The following is a 25,889-nucleotide window of genomic DNA, read 5'->3' on the forward strand; positions in this document are numbered from 1 at the left end:
GAGCTAGTAAAGCTAAAAACACACCACATGGCACAATTGCTGGCTGAGCGAGCAGAAGTAAGCCAAACAGCTTTCCCGTAGCTAAGGAGAGCTGAGCTCTTTTTGTAGCAGCACGCATAAGAAAAGTCCTGTATTTTCACCAAAACACTCTCTGATAATGATCAGCCGAATTCAGAAGGCTTCCTGCCCTCATATATTCCCAAGAGAGCAGTAATCTTATAAGGAAATGCTGTCATCACACCTAAAGCTACCGAGGGAGAAAGGAAGTGCAAAACTACACTATAGTGCTTAATGGTAAACAACAGTCGAAAGTGCCTTTGCGCTGACCCGCTGTCTTTCCTGTACACAGTGTTGTGGTGTTAGTCTTTTTGCAAGGGCTCTGCTGTCGGGTTGGTAGAGCCATGACATGACCAATTGCATAACAGTGCTGAAGACTCACCTGAAAGAAACTACATTTATGGCCAATAAACAGATTGTGCAGGGGCAAAATAAAGTCACTCAGTCGGGGGGAGCTATTGACTGAAGTTAGCTGTTGCCACTGTCCCGTGCTATATGCTATTGGGCATAAATAGGAACACACCAATGGATGAGGAGAGCTTGCTGGAAGACATTCTTTGTATATTATAGTTAAACAAACAACAACAAAAGGCCAGCCATTAAAACAAGGAGAAACATAGAGACGGCCTGCGGCCGTCAAAGTGAAAGTACGGCCGGCGGAGGGCATTGCTGTGGGGAGGGGGGAGGAGAAATGCGACACGGCGAGCAGGGGAGGGGCGGAGCGGGGAGAGCGGCATGAGGGTGTGAAGCAGCAGGGGTCTTTGAAGTGAAGCTAAGCTTCACTTCAAAGGTGTGGGAGGAGTGCTGCTGGTGATTGACTGGCGATTTGATGATGTGCACGCGCATTTTAGGTCAATGCGCTTGCGCATTGACCTAAGAGCGCACGGGCACAGCATCAAATCGCCAGTGGAATCGCCAGTTAGGTAAACTCTCGATAAGCCCCTATATATCTCGCTCCCGCTCAATGCACATGCGCATTGAGATAGGTCGCTCGCCCTAAAAAAATAGGTGAGTCTTTAGCCTTTGCTAAATGTAGCAACTGTGGTTTTAAGCTTTGTAAATACTGCTTGAAAGTTATAGTACTTTGCTAAAAACCTTAACAGCTGCTATCTTCAATTTTACTCAGACATGCAGACACAAGCCCACTGCCGCCTAGTGCTCCCGGCCCTGCGCCACGTATTTACTTACAGAACATAAAATGTAGGCAACAAAAGTAGTTAATGCACTTTTTTGGTAAAGTTTCCCAGAGGGGCTGATCATAGCGCGTTTGCAGTATGGATCCACCCTTAGCAGCAGCATAGAGCGTAGTGTGACTGGGCTAGACTGTAACAACCTTGTGAACAGGAAGTGCTATGTTTACACACAGGGACCTCATCAAAGCACAACAGCAATGTTAGGATTGTTACCTGTCGGACTCCAGGGAAAAGTCTAACGTCACTTGAGATTGTAGTTTATGCTGCTGCTGTGTAATGAGTGCTGTCCTCATTATCTGTCGTCTGTGCTGCAGGCAGTGTGATCTGCGAGGAACCCAACAGCAAGATGCACACGTTTGTTGGCACCCTGGAGTGGAGGGGCGATAAATACCCCGTGGATAACGAGAAGATGCTGCTGCGGGGCTGCAAGATCCGGAACACCGAGACCTGCTACGGGCTGGTCATTTATGCAGGTACAGTCAACTGACCGTATGGGCTCTAGGTTGGGAAATGGCTTTCTCCATGAGGAAGATGTTCACAAACACACCCTCCTGGCACACAGGTGGTGGCAGTTCTTGAAGAGCTAGAGGCTTGGTCAGTCCGTCTAAGTAGTGCGCAATCCAGCACCGAGATGATGTGTTTCTCAATGGATGTGCTTGGCTTTAAGCTGCAACTAGATGTGTACAATACAGTCTATTCGTTTTTCCGTCCATATGTCATCAAGTGATGAATTTTAGGGCCTGATACAGAAAGGGGCACTAACGGACTGTGCTACTGGATATTGAACCTAAGAATTTCGAGATACAAGGTTATTGTGGACAGAATATCGAACAGTCTAAGTGCATATACGGAAGTATAGAATGACTATTCCTAACTTCACATCTATGTACCTTGCAGATATATATAGAGGGAAGCTAGGCCCCTGCGTTTGCTGCCTGTGGCGGCCACATCTAAGGGGAAGGGAGTCAAGTCAAGTCAAGTCAAAACATTTATATAGCGCACTACATACCCAGAGGGTTTCAAGGCGCTTAGGAAGGGGAGGAGGATTATTTGTCAAATATCCACGTTTTAAGCTGCTTTCTGAACGCTAGGTGATTCTGGGTGAGGCGAAGGTAAGCGGGGAGTGAGTTCCATGTTTTGGCAGCCAGGTATGAGAAGGATCTGCCTCCCATGGTGGTCTTGTTGATGCGAGGTACAGTGGCGAAGGCTTGGCTGGAAGAGCGAAGTTGGCGGGAGGGGGTGTAGAAGGACAGTCGAGAGTTGAGGCAATCTGGTCCGATGTCGTAGAGTGATTTGTGTGCGTGGGTAAGCAGTCGGAAAGTAATCCTCTTATTGACGGGTAGCCAGTGGAGGTCTTTAAGGTGACCAGAGATGTGTTCGTTGCGTGGGATGTCTAATATGAGCCTGGCTGAGGCGTTTTGGATTCGTTGTAGTTTCTTCTGGAGTTTAGCGGTGGTGCCTGCGTAGAGGGTGTTTCCGTAGTCCAGTCGGCTCGTGACTAGAGCGTGGGTGACTGTTTTCCTTGTTTCGGAGGGGATCCAGCGAAATGTTTTTCTGAGCATGCGAAGAATGTTAAAGCAGGAAGAGGATACGGCGCTGACTTGTCTGTTCATTGAGAGTGAAGAATCCAGGATGACGCCAAGGTTCCGTGCGTGGTCTGTCGGGATGGGTGCATTTCCGAGGGCTTCCGGCCACCAGGAGTCGTCCCATGCAGAGGGGGATTTACCTAAGATGAGGACTTCTGTTTTGTCTGAGTTCAGTTTCAGACGGCTTTGTTTCATCCATTCGGCGACTTCTTTCATTCCTTCGTGTAGGTTAGTTTTGGCGGTGCTGGGGTCCTTGGTGAGAGATAGGATCAGTTGAGTGTCATCCGCGTAAGAGATGATGTTGAGGTTGTGTTGGCGGGCTATGGCCGCGAGGGGGCTCATGTATACGTTGAAGAGGGTGGGACTGAGTGAGGATCCTTGTGGTACGCCGCAGATGATTTCAGAGGCCTCGGACTTGAATGGTTGGAGGCGGACTCTCTGGGTTCTTCCGGTGAGGAACGAGGTGATCCATTCCAGTGCCTTTCCTTGGATTCCGATGTTTCTGAGGCGTTGTAATAGGGTGCTGTGGCAGACTGTGTCGAAGGCTGCAGAGAGGTCGAGGAGGATGAGGGCGACTGTGTCTCCATTGTCCAGCAGAGTTCGAATGTCGTCTGTTGCTGCGATGAGGGCGGTCTCAGTGCTGTGTTTGGCTCGGAAGCCAGATTGTGAGGGGTCGAGTGATTTGTTGGCTTCAAGGAAGGCGGCGAGCTGGTTGTTGACAGCTTTCTCGATGACTTTGGCCGGGAATGGAAGAAGCGAGATGGGGCGGTAGTTTTTGAGTTCGGTGGGGTCTGCTGTTGGTTTTTTCAGAAGGGCGGTGAGTTCAGCGTGTTTCCAGTCTTCTGGGAAGGTAGCGGAGTTGAAGGAGCAGTTGATGACGTCTCGGAGGTGCGGAGCTATGATGGAGTCTGCTTTGTTGAAGATGTGGTGAGGGCATGGGTCTGTGGGGGATCCAGAGTGGATGGAATTCATCAGGCGGATGGTTTCCTCAGTGGAGATTGGGTTCCAGGCGTTAAGGGTATTAACGGGGGGAAGATGGTCAGCTGATGGTAGGGTGGGTTGGCTTCCGGGTTGGTTGTCAAAGCTGTTGTGGATGTCAGCAATCTTGTTGTGGAAAAAAGAGGCTAGGGAATCGCAGAGGGTTTGAGAGGGGGTGATGTCGTTGGAGTTGGCCGAGGGGTTGGAAAATTCCTTGACGATGTTGAAAAGTTCCTTGCTGTTGTGGGCGTTGTTGTCAAGTCGATCTTTGAATGCTGTTTTCTTGGCTTTTCGGATCAGTTGGTGGTGAGTACGGATGGCGCTTTTGAAGGCGTCCTTGTTGCTGGTGGATGGGTCTTTTTTCCAGGCCTTTTCAAGGGAGCGGCACAGTTTCTTGGACTTCTTGAGGTCGTCGTTGAACCATGAGGCCTTCTTGATGCCAAGTTTGTGTTGACGTTTTTTCAGTGGTGCTAAGGTGTCGGCGGTGTTGGATAACCAAAGGGTGAGGTTGGAGGCGGCTTCGTTGGCGTTAGAAGAGAGGGCTGGGGAGGTTTGAAGGAGCGATGTGGAGATCTGCTCTGTGGTGATTTTGTTCCAGTTTCTTTGTAGAGTTGGTTGGAGGTGGATGATGGGTTTCGGCTTGTTGTAGGTGAAGTGAACGCAGCTGTGGTCAGTCCAGAGGAGATCCGTAGTGTGGCTGAAGGAGACATGGTTGCTGGAGGTGAAGATGGGGTCGAGAGTGTGACCTGCGATGTGGGTGGGGGAAGTGACCAGTTGATTAAGTCCGAGGTTGGCGAGGTTGTCCAAGAGGGTGGCGGTGTTGCGGTCGTTGTTCTTTTCAAGGTGGAAGTTGAGGTCTCCCAGAAGGATGTAGTCTTTGGAGGGGAGCGCGTGTGGGGTGATGAAGTCCGTGATGTCTTCACTGAATTTTGCGCGTGGTCCTGGTGGTCTGTAGAGGAGGGTGCCTCTGAGTGTGGTCTTGGGGTCGGTGTGGATCTGGAAGTGAAGGTGTTCGGAGTTGGCGAGGTTGGCATCAGAGCTGGTTGAGATGCGGATTGTTTTCTTATGGACGATAGCGATTCCTCCTCCTGTATGGTCGGTGCGGTCCTTGCGTGTGATCTTATATTCATCAGGGATAGCGATGGCGATGTCAGGGGCGGAGGAAGCGTTCATCCATGTTTCCGTTAGGAAGGCGACGTCAGGAGAGATGGTGTCTAGTAGGTTCCAAAGGTCAATGGCGTGCCTGTGGACCGAGCGGGTGTTGAGAAGGATGCATTCTAGGTGGTTGGGGTCGGGAATCTGTGTTGTGGTCGTAGCGGAGATGTTGTCGGTGCTGATGAATTTGCAGGAGTAGCAAGAGAAAGGTCCATGGGTGCGTCCAGGAGCGGCTTGGACGCAGTTGGGGGCGCGACCGGGGTTAAGGGCTAGGAGGGTGGCGGCATCGTAGGTAATGCGGGGGGACTGGGTAGCGCGAGGGGCAGGGGGTCTGGCGCTGGGCGCGGTCCAGGCGCGGACGGGCGTAGACGGGCTTACCTTTGGCGCACCTTCGGCGTGTCCGTAGCGCGTGGACGCTGCGCGTGGGGGCATTGGCCATAAATGGATGGTGGAGGGGGCGGAGCGTGGGAGGGTCAGCAGCTGGGAGGCGGTAGCAGGGAGGAGGGGCGGGCTAGGGAGCGAGTAAACAAGATGGAGGGTCAGAGGGGGACTATGGCAGGGGCAGCAGAAGCACCACGGCACAGATCAGTTTCCAGCGTTCGGTAAAAATAATTAAATAAATAAATCCCAGCGCTACTCTAAATAAGTAATTAAATCCTAGCGCGACTTGAAATAATTAATTAATTCTAGCGCGAGTCGAAATAGATAATTAATGCACAGCGCTAGTCAAGCTAAATAAATGTACAACAGCGCGAGGTTATTTAAATAATCTGCAGTCTCGGTCTCACCAGCAAGCCAGGGCGAGCAGGAGCTGGGTTCAGGGAGCGTGGAGGGAGCGACCGTGCTGGATCAGGGCCAGGTAGTCACAGTGCGTCAGAGGAGGTAGGGAGCCCTCTGTTCGTGGGTGGGAGGGGCAGCAGCTGGGAGGCGGTAGCAGGGAGGAGGGGCGGGCTAGGGAGCGAGTAAACAAGATGGAGGGTCAGAGGGGGACTATGGCAGGGGCAGCAGAAGCACCACGGCACAGATCAGTTTCCAGCGTTCGGTAAAAATAATTAAATAAATAAATCCCAGCGCTACTCTAAATAAGTAATTAAATCCTAGCGCGACTTGAAATAATTAATTAATTCTAGCGCGAGTCGAAATAGATAATTAATGCACAGCGCTAGTCAAGCTAAATAAATGTACAACAGCGCGAGGTTATTTAAATAATCTGCAGTCTCGGTCTCACCAGCAAGCCAGGGCGAGCAGGAGCTGGGTTCAGGGAGCGTGGAGGGAGCGACCGTGCTGGAAGGGAGGTGCTGGCTATTCCTGCGGCTGCCGCCCCGTAACAGCTACAGGTAAGAGTGGAGGGCCCGCCAGCCGCTGCCCCCAAAACACTTGCCGCCTGGTGTGGACTGCCCCCCATTCACTCTTGCTACACCACTAGATATATATCTATTGTCAAGGTAGGTGTATGTGAAATTTGTACTTTTGATATTTTGGGTTCAATATTTTGTCATGGATATTTATATGTCTTGATATTCTGGCTTCCTTCAGGGGACACGCCATCTAAGGGGACACATTACAACGCAAACGTTTACAACCCATGCCTTTAAAACACGGGTTTTCATTCGCAACATCCATTACAACGCATGATTTTACAACTCATGCCATCACAATGCATTTTTTGAAAGAAAGCAGAAGGGTTTGGTTGCGGACAGGTGGGCAGGGCTGCTCTGTGAGCAGGGCTGGGAAGGTGAGGAAGAGTTGTGCCCACTCCTGAGGGCGCAATGACTGTTTGGTCGGTCCTCAGGGGCCACCCAATCCAGTCTTGTGCACTCTGCCCTTTCTCTCTGCAGGCAGCAATACAGCCAACATGGAGAAACTGGCATCCCCGTAAGCCCCTGGCTGGACGGTGTCCCCACCAATCACAAAGCTGCAATTGCAGCATTGTGATTGGCTTAGGGGAGGAGAGGCAGGCTGCCTACTTCCTGTTTCTGTTGGAGGCAGGAGATCAGGATCAGGTGCCAAGAAAACGAGGGACCCGGACAGCCGACAGGTACGCTTTTCAATGTATTATTAAATTTACCCCTAGCCACCTCCCCGCACAACACTCCCTTCACAACACCCCGCCCTCCCCCCACCCGCGATTAATGCTGGCCGCGACTGGCAAGCGCTATATAAATGCAAACCTTTTTACCTCTTCTTCCCCTTCACTATCCTTCTCAATCCAAATAACTAACTAACATATCCACCACTCAAATTATTTTCATATTTCACTATACTAATTCTGCACTAATCCTTTATGGGCTCCGAAGTAGCGTGCTACTTACCGAAAAAGCGCTTACACACCCCATCAGTGGTAGCAAGCGCTACATAAATGCAAACCTTTTTGCCCTCTTCTATCCCTCCACTATCCTTCTCAATCCAAATAACTGACTAACATATCCACTACTCAAATTACTATCATATTTTCATTATACTAATTCACCACTAATCCTTTATGGGTTCCGGAGTAGCGTGCTACTTGCCAAAAGAGTGCTTCGATGCATCGTCAAGGGTAGTAAGCAATATATAAATGCAATTACAATACAATACTCCCCACCATCCTTTAGTCCCTTAAGTCATTCTTACTGTGTGCATCAGACTCTTCCAGTTGATGGTTGTAAGAGCGACCTGGACTGTCAGTGCGATCAGACTCCTCCGGCTTCCATTGCACTCACTGGCTCATTTCTGGGCACGAGGAGTTAGGTTTGGGAAGAAACATGTGGAACAGAAGAAGGAATGAACGACTAAACAAGCATTCATAAGACTTAGTACAACTACAGGGCTAACCCTCTTCTCTATGGCTAAAGGTGGGTAAGGTAGCAGATTCCCAGAGAGAGAGGAGCAGAGGGTCTCGCTTGGCTATGAGCCTGTGCAGATGCCGAGCCTTGGAAATATTCAGCAGGTAAATCAAGCAGCAGATAGCATGTAAACATAGAACAAAGCCTTTATCATTTAAAAAAAAGTGTATCTCGTTAACGTGTGGAAATCTTGCACTTTAGTACATCAGATTATATCAACACATTGATTGGCATTTATTAAAAGTGATAATAATAATGACCCCACCCACACTCCTACGACTAAGCCAAATGTGAACTAAGAGGCAAAACAGCTGTCCTGTGTACCTTTATGTGGCCTAAGGTCGTAATCTCCAAAAAGCAACTTTAGAGTCTATTAAATCAAACAGAAAAGGTTTTTGTACAGCGCACGTCATGAAATCACACATTCGAAAGTGCTGCGTATGTGATAATAAAGAAAAGGAGGCCCGCTGAAATAAAATGTTTGCCTAGGATCACACAATTTTGTCAAGCGGAGAAAGCCAGGATTTATCCTAAGGTTTATGTTATCACATTGTACAATTCAACCAGTAGCTCTACATCTATTTCTTGTTTCTTTTTTACATCAAAGGTAACTGCTTGTTTTCATTTCTTTGTGCACTAAGTTAGAGCGTGGGTGGCAATGTGGGAAAGCTTGGCTCGTTTAGGGCTCAAGGGTCGAAGAGCACCTCGAGCTGAACCTAAGTCAGGTATCCGGCTCGAGCCTGGCTTGAGCTTTCAGTAGCCCCCTTATACTTTGTAGAAAAAAGCAATAGGTTTTTGGCTGACGTTCTGGCTGCCACTGGCACCTAGACCATGGTATTCACCCGGAGCTGTAAGTGGCCAGGTGTGGAATGCTAAGCACTGCAATAGGTTCTAAAGCTTCTGAAGTATATTTAGGCAGGACTATTGGCTAAATTGCTTGCACATTTTAGTAGTTAAATGACTGCTTTCCGAGAATGCCTGCTACCCTTTGCTTACAGTCATTGCAATCTTGCAAGCTTGTAGATGTTTGCAAGGACTGGTGTTTTCTGGAGATCTCACAGTCCAGCCTTCTCAAGATCTGACCCGATTACTTATACAAGAAGACTCTTTCAATTTTTCCACAAGTAAAGTTACCATACTGAGTAGAGTCTCACAAAATCCATGGAATCCAGTGGTCTGCACATCGTAAGGTATTTGCACTCACTTAGCCTTCGCAAGTAACCGTGGTAACCACCTCTCTTGCAGGTATTGATTCAAAGATAATGAAAAACTGTGGCAAGATCAATGTGAAGAAAACCAAACTCGACCTCCTGACCAACCAAATTGTCATCCTAGTAAGTAAGAGTTGGTTATATGTTAAACATGGCTTCATGTAGCTTGTGTCCTACACTCAGAGCAGGGAGGTATGATCTGTGCAGCACTGTATCATGGTAACGATTAGTTAAGACAATGTAATTATCAACGTATTTTACCCAGAATGTAGAAAATAGTTGTAAAAATGAAGACAACTAAGCTCTCACTTGTTAAACAATGCTAGTAGGAATCCTTTCTGTACGTAATGGCTCAGCATGTCTAGTATTGCGAAAACGACGATTCTGCCAATAGGAAAGTGGCTCGACTGTGCATTTCCACAACCATGCACATTGGTGGAGCACTGAACTAAGCTTATTTGCTATCATTATGGTATCTAACGTTTAACTGTTGTAAACTATTCAGTCGATCCACGGATCACACAAAAACATGTGCAGTTGTTGGACTTCTCTGCCAGCTCCTTGAAGTGTTTTGATAAACCTTTTTTTTAAAAACTTGAAGTTACCAACGTTGACAACATTACTGCTACAAAAGGTTGAAAGTATTTTGTAATATTTCATCTGAAAGGGAAAAAAAACATAACACGAAACCGACTTTTTGCTCAGAGCTCGCCTATAAAAAAGCTTTTGAGGAAAAATATCAGGAGGAAAATGTCTTTTGCATGACAAACACTGTAACTTCACTTCGCTGCAGAGATGTCCGGTTCACACAACTGGCTGGGTTTCTATTCCACACTCCACTAACACTGACCCAGCAAACCGCTGAGAGTTTTATAGTGTGTTTTTACAGCCTTCATGACCTCTCTTAAACTTCTCTTCCCCTCAGATCTTCATTGTGCTGGTCTTAACAAATATTTGCCTAGCCATCGCTGCTGGTTTCTGGTCAAAATGGTTTCAAGAGAAGCACAGTTACATTCCCGCGCTGGGCGCAGACATTACACCAGCCTACGACGCATTCCTGATCTTCTGGGGTTACACCATCCTGCTGAGCACCATCGTCCCCATGTCCATGTTCATAACGTAAGTCTACTCAAGGACAGGGTCTCCAGAGCGGCTCTACTGGCCAAGACTCGCACTGAATTCTTTGTGCTCACACTGTGAGAAGCCCCTTTATCCTGCTCTCACATACCTGCCTTTGATCAGATATTTGTTTTATATCTTGCCTGTTGTGGATAACACCAATACTGTCAGTGGGCTGTGGGTCAGCCAATTGCTTCTCATTACTTGACTTTTTTGTCAATGTAATGTGCCATCTTCCTAGTCTGTGGTTCTCCTTCCTCTTCTTGTGTTTGTCCGTTCTCTCATGCATGTCTCTCTTACCATCCTTTGGAGTGAATGGCATGTGCCCTTCTACTGTTTACATTCAGGGAGTACTTTTTTTCTTCTTTCACCATTCCATACAAGTACGTGTTTTCAGCTCGCGCCCTTAGGTGCTCCTTCTCCTTGCGCCATGTGCTTAGCCTCCCACCACTCATTTAAAGTGCTGAAAGAAAAGCTGGTCTATTACTTCCATTGCCCTCCCCCTTGCAGTTTCACACTGTTTGTTTTTTACTTGCAGTCCCACCTCAGCTCTAGTTTTACTCTGCCCTCACCTTCTTGTATTTCCATTCCCTCTCATGGCTCATTTCACCCCACCCTCCTGCTCCTCCATTGCTCACTGGCTCGCCATCTTGTTTTTAAAAACCCTCCTTCACTACTCACTCCCCTGCCTGCTCCATCATTGCTTCACCATTGCCCCCACCTTGCCATCTCATTTTTTTAAAACAACTCTTGGGAGGTCCTTTCAGCAGCAAGCTGCTGCTGAGCTGCATCGCCCCCAAGACATTGAACGACCTCCCTCAGCACACCAGTGCCACCCCCTCACTTCTTGAGTCACGCAAGAAGCTAAAGACCTGGCTGTTCGTATATGCACCTTAAGGACCACTCACCTACACAGCTGCCCAAGCGCCTGGATACCCCCTCATTTGATTAGTGCACTATACAAATTAATATAACATAACATAATATAAAATAACAGCTGATCTTTTAAATAAAAAAAGTCCTTTGGTGCACTCAACATGTTTTTTTAACGTACCTTTGCAAGGTACGTTAAAAGAGTCTAAGCTATCTTAGAATGATAAATAAAACCAAAAATTAAAATATACGCCAGTCATGTGTGATGGCATCTGCAAAAAATGGCAATGCTGCGGACGACATGGCATAGTGTCATTCTTCAGTTTTTTGCTGATACTGCGTTCAGTATTGGTAACCTTTTTTTTTTGTTTTTACTAGTGCTGAACGGCATTGCCAAAAAACATTTGTAAAATTAATAGGTTTGCTTCACCGGAGCCAAAAGGGCGTGAACTACTCTCTTTGCCCATGCTGTGTCGTTAAAATGCTTTTCTTCATTTGGCTATTTACTTTTCTTGTTTACCTTCCTCTCAGTGGTTCCCCTCCCTCGCAGTTAAACCTCATTCCTACTGCAGCCTCCTTCACCTATAGGTATTGGGGAGAGGAGTTGGCCTAACAGCTACGGCGGTCCACCTGGAATCTGGGGAACCGGGTTCGAGTCTCAGCAATGACGCTGAACATCCTGTGATTCTTGGCAAACCACTTAATCTCCCCGTCCCCCTAACAAAAATGAATGTGTCCTCATGTAATGCAACTGGTGCTATGTAAAACGCTCTGATACCCGATTCGGGTCAAGTGCGCCATATAAAACTCTGAAGAAAAAAAATAGGTATTCAGCTCTCTCTTATGGGAGCCACACTGCAGCATTCAGCGACCTTAAACTCTCTCATATTCTCGCCTCCTCTTCCTTTCTATTATGGCTCGTCTACCTTCTAGCTGAACGGCTCACACTTAAGACTCCTCTTCCTCATAGTAGCGAATTCCCACTCTTTCTTACTCCAGCTGTCTCACGCTGTCCTTCCTTCGGTAGCACTTCACAGCTTTCACTTATGCAGTGTCCCCCACTCAGTCTCCTCGCCCTGTGAATTTGTACCTCGTTATCCTCGTAAGCTTCATCTGCTTTTCTCTGAATCTTAACCTCCCCTCGCTTTCTCCTTCTAGCTTTTCCTCCTCCAAATGTATTGTTTTTGTGTTGTGTTGTGCTTACCTTTATATGGAGCTTACTTCCCTATGTGAGGTGCCGAAGTGTTTGACGGATGTGGGCATGCTATTCCATTGGTTGCGCTTAGTAGGAAGGGTTAGGTTTTGGGGCGTGACCTCGTGAGATGTGTTTTGATGTTGTTCGTGATGGAGAGAGTTATGCTCTTCTGTGCTTGCATAGCTTCCCAGGAGCTGGTCTTTAAATAACAAGGTAATTTAAGTCCAATCTATTGACTGAAGTGTTGCATTCTCCATCCTCTGTGACTGAGCCTTTGTTACCATTTAATGAGGCAATTCTGGAGCCGGTGTTGGAGGTTTGGAAAAAACCTTTGTCTGCACCTGCAGTCTCTAGGACTGTGGCACGGAGATATAGAGTGGCACCGGAGGATCCAGAATTTTTGTCACCTCACCCTTCACCTGAGAGCCTTGTGGTTCAGGCGGCTTGCTCAAAGAAGTTTTCAGGAGCTTTCCCACAGGTTCCAGCTGACAAGGAGTCAAAAAGGATTGACCAGTCCGCTAAGAAGGTGTTCTCATCAGCGAGCATGGCACTGAAGTCATCAAATGCAACTTGCTTGATGGGAAGGTATATCCATGCCTTGATGGATTCCTCTAAACAGTTGCTGCCAAAACTGTCTGATGATGACAGGAAGAACTTTCAGGAGGTTTTGGATGATACCCAAGCCGCTGCGCGAAAGGTCATTCAAAGTGGCCTGGATACAGCGGACTCTGTGGCTAGAATTTTGGGCTCTGCAGTGGCAACGAGAAGGGGAGCTTGGTTGAAGTCTTCAGACTTTTCTCAAGATGTGCAGGCTACTTTGTTGGACTTACCATTTGATGGTACGGGTCTGCTTGGTAAGAAGGCTGATGCCGCACTTGAAAGATTCAAAGATAGTAAGGCCACGGCAAGATCACTTGGCTTGCAGACCCAGTCCAGAGGATCCTTTCGTAAATACAGAGTATTCGGGAAGTCATCCTTTCGTTCGCAAGGGCAGCCTTGTCAGCAGCAACAGCAGCAGCAACAAAATACGCTGTATAAATCTTATAGAGGAAGAAACGGAGGTCGTCCACGAGGTCGTCAACCCTCCTCCTCCTCACCTCTACCTCTCCTCCTATCGCCGCAGCAAAGCAGCCTTAGATTCCCCATTCCCAGTCATGTTGGTCCTGTTGGGGGTCGGCTTACCCATTTTATGCGGGATTGGAAATCGGTCACTACAGACCAATGGGTTCTCAATCTTGTGGCAAATGGGTATGCTCTTCCCTTCAGGGAATTCCCTCCAACTTACCCTCCTTGTCAAGGGGCTTGCTCAGAGGAACATCTCCGTCTCCTTCAGGAGGTTCTGACTCTTATAGAGGAAGATACAGAGGTCGCCCACGAGGTCGTCAACCCTCCTCCTCCTCTTCCTGTACCTCTCCTCCTATCGCCGCAGCAAAGCAGCCCTAGATTCCCCATTCCCAGTCATGTTGGTCCTGTTGGGGGTCGGCTTACCCATTTTCTGCGGGATTGGGAATCGATCACTACAGACCAATGGGTTCTCAATCTTGTGGCAAATGGGTATGCTCTTCCCTTCAGGGAATTCCCTCCAACTTACCCTCCTTGTCAAGGGGCTTGTGAAGAGGAACATCTCAGTCTCCTTCAGGAGGAGGTTCTGACCTTGTTACAGAAAGGCGCGATAGAGGTGGTTGCAGAGCAGGAAAGGGGTCCGGGATGCTACTCCCGGTATTTCCTGATTCCCAAGAAGGATGGCAGGCTTCGCCCAATCATGGATCTCAGGATCTTGAATCTTTATCTGAAAGAAGAGAAGTTCAAGATGCACCCTTGCGCAGGTTCTTCAGGCGCTGCTGGAAGAAGACTGGATGGTGTCGCTCGACTTAAGGGACGCGTATTTTCATCACCCGATCCTGGAGTCGCACAGGAAGTATCTCCATTTTACGGTGGGGTCGCAACACTACCAGTTTGCGGTCCTTTCGTTTGGTCTTACTACTGCGCCTCGAGTCTTCACCAAGGTGATGGCAGTGGTGGCAGCCCATCTCAAGAGGTCGGGGATTCCTGTATTCCCCTATCTGGATGACTGGCTGATCAAAGCAGAGTCTCCAGAGAAGGTGCTCCATCATCTGCAAGAGACAACTCAGTTGTACAGGTTGGATTTTTCGATAAATGTACCCAAGTCTCACCTGGTGCCCTCACAGCGCAACCTGTTTATAGGGGCAGTACTGGACACTACTGTTTGTCGGGCATTCCCTCCTCCTCAAAGGATTCTCGACATTCAGGAAAGGATTCCTTTGTTTTACAATGGAGCAGTCGTTCCAGTCCTGAAGGACCTTCGCCTGCTCGGTCTGTTTGCTTCCTGCATTCTGCTGGTCAACCATGCACGCTGGCACATGAGGGCGCTCCAGTGGGGCCTCCGCAGGCAGTGGTATCAGCACAACGGAGATCTCAGGGAGGCTGTGAGAATCTCCAGAGAAACTGCAGCGGATCTGTCTTGGTGGAGTGTGGAGGGCAATATGTCTCAAGGAAAGCCCTTTCATCTGCCTCCATCGGTTGCCACAGTGATCACGGATGCCTCCACTCTAGGGTGGGGTGCTCATCTGGGGGATCTGGAGATCAAGGGTCTTTGGTCTCCAGAGGAAAGGTTGCTTCACATCAACCTTCTGGAATTGAGGGCGATTCGTTTGGCACTCAAGGCCTTCCTCCCATCCCTTCGCGGTCAGTCGGTCGGCGTCTCTGGTCCTGGGTTCAGGACCACCAGATTTGTCTGATGGCAAATCATCTGGCCGGAGTTCTGAACGTTCATGCAGACAGTCTCAGTCGGCAGTTCTCAGCCGACCACGAGTGGAAGCTTCACCCAGAGGTGGTTCATCACGTCTTCTGGACGTGGGGAACTCCTCAGGTGGACCTGTTTGCCATTCACGAGAACGCTCACTGCCCCTCATTCTGCAGTCTCCAGTATCCGTTGCAGGGAGCTTTGGGGGACGCGTTTCAGTTGAGTTGGGGCTCACGACTCCTTTGCGCGTTTCCTCCCATACCCTTGATTCCTCTGGTTCTGAGGAAGATTCGCCAAGACCGGGCCCAAGTTATATTGGTCGCCCCAGATTGGCCAAGAAGGGTGTGGTACACAGATCTGATCCACCTCTCCTTGTGCCCTCCGCTCAGTCTCCCTCTCAGGGCAGATCTCCTCTCTCAGATGGAGGGGCAGGTTCTACACCCCCACCTCCAGACCTTACACCTTCATGTCTGGAGATTGAACGGGGCAACCTGAATTCCTTTTCTCTCCCGCCTGATGTGGTTGATGTAATTCTTTCGTCCAGGCGTCTTTCCACCAAGTCAATCTATTCCTATAGATGGTCCAAATTTGTTTCCTGGTGTGGAGAGAAATCTATTGACCTCTTGAGAGCTCGTTTGTCTAACATACTTCAGTTTGCTCTTTCTTTGGCCCAGCAGGGTTTTGCTGTGGCGACTGTAAAGGGCTATTTATCGGCCTTATCGGGTTTCCTTTGTTTGCCGGACCAGCCGTCTTTATTTAAATCACCTATTGTATTACGTTTTTTAAAAGGTCTTACCAACAAATTCCCTCCAACTCCATTTATTGTGCCTCAATGGGACTTGAATGTTGTCTTGACCTACTTGATGGGTTCACCCTTTGAACCTTTACACAAGTGTCCCATGAGACTTCTGTCTTTTAAGACTGTTTTTCTTGTAGCAATTACCTCGGCAAGGAGGGTAAGTGAGCTTCAGGCTCTTAGTTCGAAACACCCATTCCTGACCATTCATGCTGACAGAACGGTACTTAGGACCAGGGCTGCTTTTCTGCCTAAGGTGATAACTCCCTTCCATCTGGGGCAGTCCATTACCCTCCCTACCTTTTATCCTCCCCCTCACCCTTCCAAGGAGGAGGAACGGCTTCACCGCCTAGACCCTAAGAGGGCGGTGAGTTTTTACCTCGATAGAACTAAAGACTATTGTGTGGACGACCAGCTTTTTGTTGATTTGCTGGCTGTAAGAAAGGGAAAGCGGTGCACAAGCGCACGCTATCGAGATGGATTATCCTGTGTATAAAGATCTGCTACGCCCTGGCTGGTAAGGAACTTCCAGAGGGTATAAGGGCTCATTCTACTAACGCAAAGTCTTCTACATCTGCTTTGGCTAGAGGTGTACCTGTAGAGAATATTTGTAGAGCCGCAACTTGGGCCTCCCTCCACACTTTTGCGAAGCATTACTGCTAGGATACGGAGGTGAGGAGGGATGGCCACTTTGCGCGCTCTGTCCTCCAGGATTTCTTGGTATAGCAGAGTGGACACCCTCCTCCGGGAGTGGGGACTGCTGTGGGATTCTATTCACAAGGTGAGGAATCCACTGGCAGAAGTATCTATCAGAAGAACAAGTTACTTACCTTTGGTAACGCTTTTTCTGGTAGATACAGTATCTGCCTGTGGATTCCTCACTGACCCACCCGCCTCCCGGTTGTCCACTCTTCTATACCTGCTATGTGTATATTTGAATGTTTTTTAAATGGATGTATTATATATTCATGCATATTATACATTGTTTTCACACTGTGTGTTGGTTTGAATACTGTGTACTATGTATACTATTACTGTTTATATCGGTCCGTCCGTGTGCCTCGGGGCACGGAAAAAAGGGCGGAATTGACGTCATCACACCGACGAGGCCCTGTTATGGATCCAGTGACGTCAGCGAGATCGCGAGCAGAGTCGTACCCTCTGTAACGTCGTCCATGACCTCGCCGGCGTGGAGAGCTACAAAAGTTTCCGATTGACTGCTGTGCAGGGGCATATTCACAAGGTGAGGAATCCACAGACAGATACTGTATCTACCAGAAAAAGCGTTACCAAAAGTAAGTAACTTGTTTGACGGGCTGTAGGCAGCCAGCCACCACCAGACCGGTTTCTGGGTAGCGAGCCCATGCTCGCTGGGGCCAGAAACCATGCACATCGTGGACAGAGGTGTCACACCTCTTCCCCCAGGATGGGCCAGTTCTTGAAGAGGAAAGCTTCAAAGGCCTGCCACCTTTGTAAAGTGACCCGCTGCCTCTACTTCAAGCCGCAGATGGCAGCCCCCGGTTTACACCCCCACTTTGTACGGTAAAACTCAAGAATAGGAGATGTGCCCAACTATGGGAGCCTGCCACCACCAGACATGTTTCTGGACCCCTGGATGGAGAGCGCCTGTTCTCAGGCCTCAAACAATGCACATCCTGGGCAGAGGTGCGCACCTCCACCCCAAGGACTGGCCAGAGCTCGAATCGGAAAGCTTCAAAGGCCTGCTGCCTTTGTAATGTGACTCCCAGTCTCTGTTGCTAGCAGCATATGGCAGCTCCTAGTTTACCAAGAACAAAATATGAGAGGGGTCCAAGGGGAATTAATATTTATAGACCTGCTTGTATCTTGTCCCCCAACTGAACAATATAATAACACACGAAAGATACCAAGGGTCTTTGAACGGTCCTGTAGTTGACGCTCAATTGTGGTGTCCGGACAGAGCATGCCGGGGGGTTGTCGGAGAGGTTCCGGGGGAGGGAGGGATGGGGGAACATGGAGGGGAGTGGCCATCGGCCCGCCCATTGGCGGAGCTTCATCATCTGGTTTTTTTTGGATGAGGAACTGGTGTCCGCTGGGCGCCTCATCGGAGTGTTTCTTGAGGATTGCTGGTGTCGGATCCTCCAGTGGGACCGAGGGCCAGTGGGTGAGAGTTGTGGGCTGGGGGGCAAGTTGCAGTGCTCGTGGGGTGTGGAGGGAATGAGAGAGGGTGGTGATGATTCTGGGAGTGCCTGTTTTGATGTCTAGGGATGCTTTGTTGGATGTGGCCATCAGGGCGGCATGATTGAGGATGGAGTGAGGATGGTGTGTGGGGAGTTGCTATCCATCATGGATTTTGATTGGTCGACATGTTTCGGCCTCAGCGGGCTTTCATCGGGACCTATGGTGCGCACTGCTGCAACGGTTGACACAAACTGTGATGAACAATTTTGATTGTGTCGACCTACCGGTGTTTGTGGCTTGGAGGCAGTCTCATGTCGTAGTGTCATGGACTCTTCTAGGGAAAGGGGGGGCCGAGGGTGCACAGAACAGAGCCAATGTCAAAATTATGGGGGGGCATCTGATGTGTTCTACTAGGTGTCTCTGGATGTGGTATATTACACTCACCCATAAGTGGGGGGGAGAGGACCTCGCCTCGCCTGGCACTCGCTCAGGACGGGGAGGCCACGCTCTGGATCAGGGTAGAGGCATGAGGGAATGTGTATGGCATGCGTGCACTTGGCCAGGATGTGCATGGTCTATTTGTGGTTGATGTGGCTCCAGATTTGAGGTGACGTGGGGCGGAGCTGCGGAGCCAGTGGTGGCGGAGCTCTTCTCAAGTGACGTGGTTCCCAGGTATTCTATTGTGATTTGAGGGGATCTCATGTGTCTCTCCGGGCCTCTCTGGAGGTCCATGGGCTCTCAAGGAGTATGTCTGGGCGGGATGTGCGTGTCGGACGCAGGTGTTGAGGTCCAGAGTTTTGCAGAGAGCGCGTCTCGTGGATGTAGAGCTGAGTTCTGAAAGAGTGGAGATTTGCAGCCCAGAACGACAGAGCCTTCGCTCGCCTTTCCGTCATTGCCTCGGTCTGGCGTCTGGGCCGAGGGGAGGGTGGCGAGACTGTTTGGGGCTTTGGGTTGTGGCGACCGTGGGCGGACCAGGAGGGGAGCCCTCCATGTTTTTCTGCGATGCAGTGATTGGTTTGTCATTCGCATCGGAAGGCTGAAGTGTGAGGCCCGTGGTTGCATGGGGGGACCACGGGGTGGAGACGGATCGATGTGTGGGCCCGCTGTTCCGTCTAGACGGCGGACCGGAGAGGAGACCCTCCGGGTTTTCGTGGATGTGCACCGATTGGTTCGTGGCACAGGCCTGAGGGCGGAGGTGTCGAGCACATGCATCGTTGTGTCGTCTGGGGGACAGGGAACAGGAGTGGGCCTGTTTGGGGGTGCCATTCTGATTGGATGCCCTATCGCGGCCGGGGACCAGATGTCAGTCCGTGGATCGTTGGGGTCGTGGCGAGGTACACGCATATTGTCATTAAAATAGGGAGAGGAGTTAGCCTAACGGCTAAGGCGCTCGACCTCGGACCTGGGGATCTGGGTTCGAGTCTCGGTAACGACGCCAAACCTCCTGTGATTCTGGGCAAATCACTTAATCTCCCCGTGCCTAAAAATGAAAGTGTGTGTACTCACATGGTCAGCGACTGGCTGCCGCCCCCCCCCCCAATCCGGCACCCAACACCCAGAAACATGAACATGAGGCTTCTTTATCTTTGGAAGGCGGGGGCTAGTCCCCCGGCCGTATTTATTAAGATATGAAATTAAAAAAGGTTTTAATTGCATGGTCAACAATTTATACAAAAATCAGCAGGACATTAGATACAATATCGTCAACAAGTTTGAGAGGCTAACCTTAACAAAACTCTAATACATGTTGTTTCCTAACCGAATCTAACATCCTCATCTTGATTTCTGTACATTTCTGGCCATATGGCAAGGTCGCTAACCGGTGTCAGGTCCTACAAGCTGCGCCTCACCTAGAGCTGTGCGCATGCGCAGTCGTGCCCCGGTAATCGCCCGGTCTACGCCGTGAACTCCATTTACCCACTAAAGGAGGGCCCTTACTCTGCGCCATCCGGTGACGTCATGAGTATGCGCGCGCGGGGTGGCTACCAGCCTAAGGAAAGCGTAACTACTCCTGACCCGCGCCCCTTTGAAGCATCAATTACCTTGCCCCTGGAGTTCTAGGAGTGGCCAATGGCCCCTCCCCCTGGGCGGGAACCTCCATAGGATGATGTCCGCCCCCTCAGACCTTAAAATATGTGCTCACCGGTCATGACCTTACCGCATGCCCCATACCTAATAAATACGACGACCTATGGGAAAAAATTCTAAAGGACAGCTACACTGGCTAATTAATAACACGCATCAACGTAAAGCTACAAAGGGAAAAAAGGCCTAAACACAATTGGCATCAAAGCACTTTACACACAGTTCGCTACAAAGGGAAAAAAGGCCTAAATACAATTGGCATCAGAGCACTTTACCCACAGTTCGCTACAAAGGGAAAAAATTCCTAAAGAAAATTACATCATCAAAATATACAGTCCAGATAAAGTTCAATTACGCATGTAAGACATGTTAACAGTACGCTAGCAAAATTACGCTCAAACTAGACTTTTGTTCCAGGGATGGTGGGTGGGAAAACAAAGAAGCCCCGAGCGCGGGGCACACCGTGCTGTGGGGGAGCGTCCAGGGACAAGGGGGTCTCCCAGGCGCTCCCCGCCTCTTATTCCCAAGGGGCCAGGCGGAGTAGCGACGCCCCTCCGCCCCGCCCCTCCACTAGCCCGCCCCCCCTAACCCGGACATCCTCCACTGGTATCCGGGTCAGGGAGGCCGCCAGCCAATCGGTGGTGGGTCGCGCCCAAGGGCCCGCCCCCACCACCGAGAGGCACACAGGGGGGAAAGGGGGGAAGCGGTCGCCGTGCCGCCATGCGTGCGGGGGGGGCCGAGGGCCCCCCCTTTTCATGTGTAAAAAAAAAAAAACGTAACTTGTCCTATGTAAAGCGCTCTGATACCTGATTCGGTTCGGGTCTAGTTCGCGCTATAAAGATAAGACGTTAAAGCTTACAAGGTGTTCTGGTGTCTCACTGAAAGAGTGAGGGACTACAAGTGAGGTCTAAGTGGAAAGTGCATTGGTGTTTTGCATGATTGACAGCAGTAGTGCTTGTGTTACTGCGATCGTGTAACTGTGAGTATAACTGGAGTGGAGCCAAGGTGAGTGAGACACAGCTGTCCGTATTGCAGACCTAGGATGGAAATGACCCCGCATTATGTGCCAGACAACCCCTCAACTTTCCGCTTTTTCTCCTTCCACTGCCTCCTCTTCACGCACCTCAACCTCCACTCTGTGCTTATGCTTTCTAGCTCTTCCTCACATGTCTCCGCTTAAACTCGCTTTTACCGTATAGATACCCACAGGGTCAGACTGGCCAACAGCCACTCCTGCAGTAGAATGGAGGCTAAGGGGCTTCTGTGAGAGCCGGATCGGCTGCCATAACCCAAACATTCCCCATTCAGTATAACTTTGTGCCACTCACATCTTCACAAATGTACTCTTTTCTACTGTTTCTTAATTGATTGCCACTCACACCACTCACAATCTGATCTCCTCTACTTCCTAAATAGCTTGTTCTACTCTACCTTACTCCAGCCCCTTCTCTCGGTACAGCACTTTTTTTACTCTCATTTGCACAAAGTTTCCTATATATGAGCCTCCTCTCCTTTCCTCTCCACCCCATCCTTGGAGAGCATGTGTTCTTCTGCCATGTGCTGGATCCACATCACGGCCATCACCGTAAAGATCCTGTGCTTCCAACTCCTTTTTTGTGGAATATTTTCGCACTTTAGTAGTACATCAAACGTCCTCCATAGCCTTAGCTTATTACTTCTCCATTCCCTAAACTCTTGTTTCTATTTGTTTGTATCTTAGGTTGTACATTTTATGAGACATACTGACCAGACCATCATAATTGGTCGAAGTATTTACAGTCACAGAATATTATTTTTTCTGCGTCCAATAGGTTGGAGTTTATTCACCTGGTTCACAGTCTGCTTATTGGCTGGGATATCGAGATGTACTATGCTGCCAAGGACACACCAGCGAAGGCCAGATCTACCAGCTTGAATGACCTGCTTGGGCAAATTGAGTACATCTTCTCGGATAAAACGGGCACCTTGACACAGAATATAATGACTTTCAAAAAGTGTTGCGTCGATGGGAGAATATATGGTAATCCAATCTCAGATTGTTTTATAGTAGACTGTTACTCTCATCAAACCTCTTCCCTCAATATGTTTTCTACCCAATCCCATTGCTTGGTTTTATTTATCTTTTGCATGAGAGGAGGCTGGACTAGCTGGGTTAAGATAAACATTGGGACCAGGCATGAGTCAGGGTCACTCAGCGAGGAATAAGCAGAGAAGTAATTTCTTTCATTTCCCATATCACCCATTGCCAATACTTGGAATTCTTGCCTCCCAGGGAAAAGATCCGCTCTGCTAAACACCTAAATAAAACAGAGATTTTCAGATTTTAAGAACATAGTTGTTATGGTTTAGAGGCAACACCTCTACTTTAGTAGAACGAAGGCCTTTTGTCCTTCGAAACTACATCTCTGCTCAGAAGAGCTGAAAGGTTGAAGAAAGCTTTTGGACTGACCACTGGCAATTTTGCTCACAGATCTCAAAGGAACACTCCTTTATACAAGTTGAAGACATCCAGGGCAGTGAAAGGGGCGAGGGAAGCAGAGGTGACTGGGCTGCAAGAGCACTCAACAGACACTGTGCCTTGTTTGGCTTCAGTAGTCCATCTTGAGAGGCGTACGGTCTTGCGATATGGGCAAGGACTGAGCAGAAATTGCTTTGATGTTTCATTTCTGTTGCTTTACTGGCACTAATAGGCCCAGACTCCTACGGCTATGTTCTCTAATGAGCTTGAAATCCTTCCAGTTGTTGTATTTCATCAGCTCCTGAAATGAAAGTGGCACTTTGGCAACAACGAAATAAATCTCTACAATGATCATAAGCACGAAGACAAGCGAGAAATAAGATCTGTTCATCCAAGGGTGTGATGAAAATGCGAAGTTGCAAATGAGGGAAAGGTGCATAGCTACAGTGATCAAAACTCAGAGGGAGAACTGAGAGGAGGAGAGCTATTAAAACTCTGTTCAGTGACAGGCATTCACCTGAGAGAGATGGAATGCTCATTCAATGGGGTGCATCATGATGGCATTAGGCTTCTTCATTAGACGTTTTGCACCTTGTTCATTTAAAATTACGGCTAGGGGTGGGCGTAGTTCGCGAAGTAGCGCTACGCGAAGCTACGCGAAGTGCACTTCGCACTAAGCGAACTTCACGTAGCACTACGCGAGCTGCGTAGTAGCATGTTCGCACTGTGCAAGATGCGTTTTCAATGATTGCACAGTGCGGACAAGCATCCGGCACTGTGCAATCATTGAAATCGGCATCTTGCACAGTGCAAACTGCAGTTTTCTGCCGCTCGAGTAGATTTTTACTCGAGCGGCAGCTTTCTCAACGCGGACTGGTAGTTTCTCATCGCGAGCGGTCGCGAGCATGCGCGACCACTCGCAATGAGTAACCTGACCTCCCTGCGTTGAGAATCTCGCCGGGATGTCATTTTGCTTGCTCGCGGTCGCAAACATGACGTTGAGGACCGCGAACAAGCAAAAAGTGACCGCTGCACTACGCTACGCTGCACTACGCTATGCTGCGCTACGCTACGCTACGCGTGTTCGCAATGTGCTATGTGCAGCTCGCGTAGTGCGAAGTTGCGCAAACTTCGCAAACTACGCAAGCGTAGCGTAGTGCTTCGCCCAGGGTTAATTACAGCTCTGTGAATACACAATATGGATCAATGGATTCTTTTTAAAATTGACTTGGGAGATGTGCAGTGTCTGTATTAGCAAACACACAAACGGGGATGGGAGGAATGCCTGCAATAAGTCTAACCCCTGGCAGTCGCTCAAGGTAGCATTTGAAGCCACTGTTCTTTTGCCCACCATGCCACCTCAGTTTGGACTCAGCCATATGCAATCAGTCTTTGTCTTGCTCCAACAGGAACAGCCCAGTCTGAACAGCAAAGCCAGGTTTCTCGGTACAGGAACACAAGCAACCCAAGACCGGGTAAGACCTGATCGGGGCTATTCAGTCGATTAAAGCTTGGTTCTAGTAGCTTATGCCTGAGCCTCGATTGGCAGTTCAGGACGGACTGTTCCCATGGCGAGCAGGGTCAGTACTGATTTACATAAGGCCGGTTTGAATGCTACAGGAGCGTTTACCAGTGGTTATACTATTTGCAAGCACTCCACCCATCCCCTTGTATATGCATTAAAGGGTCTTTCCTAGATTTCCTCGATTCTCAGTACAGAAAACCGAAGTGTGCATATTAGCCAAACCCAATCTTGAAATAGGAAAAGTACAGTGCACATACTTGTCAAATCCTATATGCACTGGAAAAGGTGGCGCGCCCATAACAGACACACAGTAGGACTCAGTAGGACTCATTTATAAGGCTCTTCTGGCTAAGTTTCACCTTGAGTTTTACTGAATGGCTTTACTGATTTTACTTCCTCCTGTTTGTGGTTCACTGTAAGTGACCAGGCCACTTCAAGACTTAATCGCTGTGACATATAACATTTCAAAAAAGCAGACACAGCCATTGTAATGTGTAGAAATGATATACTACATGTAATATCCAAACCTCAATTCTAACTGAATATGAGCATTAGTATATATTTAATGCATATTAAGTGTATGCATATTTCAGTATATCTTTCAAGCAATTTCCTAGCTTTCCTAAATGTAGTTTGCAGTTCAAAGTTTTTAGTGTTTAGATTTCAGTGACGATTAATTGTGTTATCACTCAGAGTTGTTTTGTTCAAATTTCCACTGAAATCTAAACAAATCACCAGCTATGGGCGCCCTCCTTTTTGATATGGTATTTTTCGCCTCCGACAGCCACGTAGAAGAGTCTGCCCTAGTTCTGCAGCTACTCAGAAGAACCAACCTATTGGGAAAAGCCCCAATATTCCAATAGGCCAGACTGCTCCTGAGACCGAGGAGTGAACCAGGTAACGTACTCGTGCAGATCAATGGCCTAAGCCAAGAACACCGCGCTCTACTCTGATGAAAGCAAATCCACTCATGCAATGGAAAATTGAGCACATAATGATTGCAAGAGGCAGGCAGCAGCAGGCCCTTCACAATACTTTTGATTGAAAAAAAATCCATCTGCTTAAAGAAAAACAAAATGATTTGCTGTGATACGGCGAGCAGCGCTGTGTGTTGAGAACGTCAACAAAACCTGAGCTCTCACTTACATCCTCGAAAGTAAACTTTGGAAAAACTGACCAAGCATTGACGTCCTCTATTGACTCTGTTACAAAAGCTGGGGATTTGATATGCATACAGGATCAGACTGGAGGAGGAACCAAATATCACTCCAGACAGCAAGTGCAATGCTTGACATATGAGTGCAACCTTTATATGATTGTATTCGTAACACTGTGGGTCATTGTGTGGAAGTATAAGCACCCACCATACAAGTCCCAAGCTACAACACCTCAGCATTAAAGCAAAAAGCGTTTGCATTATTGCACTTGCTGCTGCCGTCATCCAGAGGCTGAAATCCACGCACAAGCCCTGGAGTAAGGCCCAGAGTTAGCGTATTCTCCGGCATGTACAACCGTAAGATGTAACTCCTACAGTAGTTGAATGATACAGCAAGTCCTTCTCCGTGGATGTCATTTAGTGAAAGCCATGGATAGCTTTAAGAGCCCCTCTTCTGTGGTTTGCTTCCTTGCTCATCTCCTCAGGACCAAAGGGGGATACGGTATGAGCTCTGTTATGTCAACGGGGAGGGTGGTGCTCAATGTCCCTTTCACTACCCTTGGCATTTTGTTGAACTAACCACATACTTCTATAGCTCATCTCATAGCAGAAGATGTGTGTCGTGATCTTTGAGGTCTTTCCTCACCTAAACCAACCACCTTATTTGTGCATTCACTGCTATCTGCAACACTGGTGAAATGAGGATTCAACAGCTACACTGGTGCCATGCACCAGTTTCATTTTAAAGGTTCA

General features: G+C 48.7%; 1 protein-coding gene across 1 annotated transcript in view; it reads left to right on the forward strand.

Annotated features, from left to right (window-relative positions):
• Positions 1-25,889, forward strand: part of LOC144798879 (phospholipid-transporting ATPase IK-like) — a 441,858-nt gene that overhangs the window by 236,286 nt on the left and 179,683 nt on the right. Inside the window, exons 10-13 of the mRNA XM_078669971.1 lie at positions 1,565-1,723; positions 9,040-9,128; positions 9,931-10,124; positions 21,809-22,017. Coding sequence (XP_078526097.1) covers positions 1,565-1,723; positions 9,040-9,128; positions 9,931-10,124; positions 21,809-22,017 — 651 coding nt within the window. The remainder of the gene's footprint in view (positions 1-1,564; positions 1,724-9,039; positions 9,129-9,930; positions 10,125-21,808; positions 22,018-25,889) is intronic.

This window comes from Lissotriton helveticus, chromosome 12 (assembly GCF_964261635.1).
Source record: "Lissotriton helveticus chromosome 12, aLisHel1.1, whole genome shotgun sequence".
Lineage (NCBI taxonomy): Eukaryota > Metazoa > Chordata > Amphibia > Caudata > Salamandridae > Lissotriton > Lissotriton helveticus.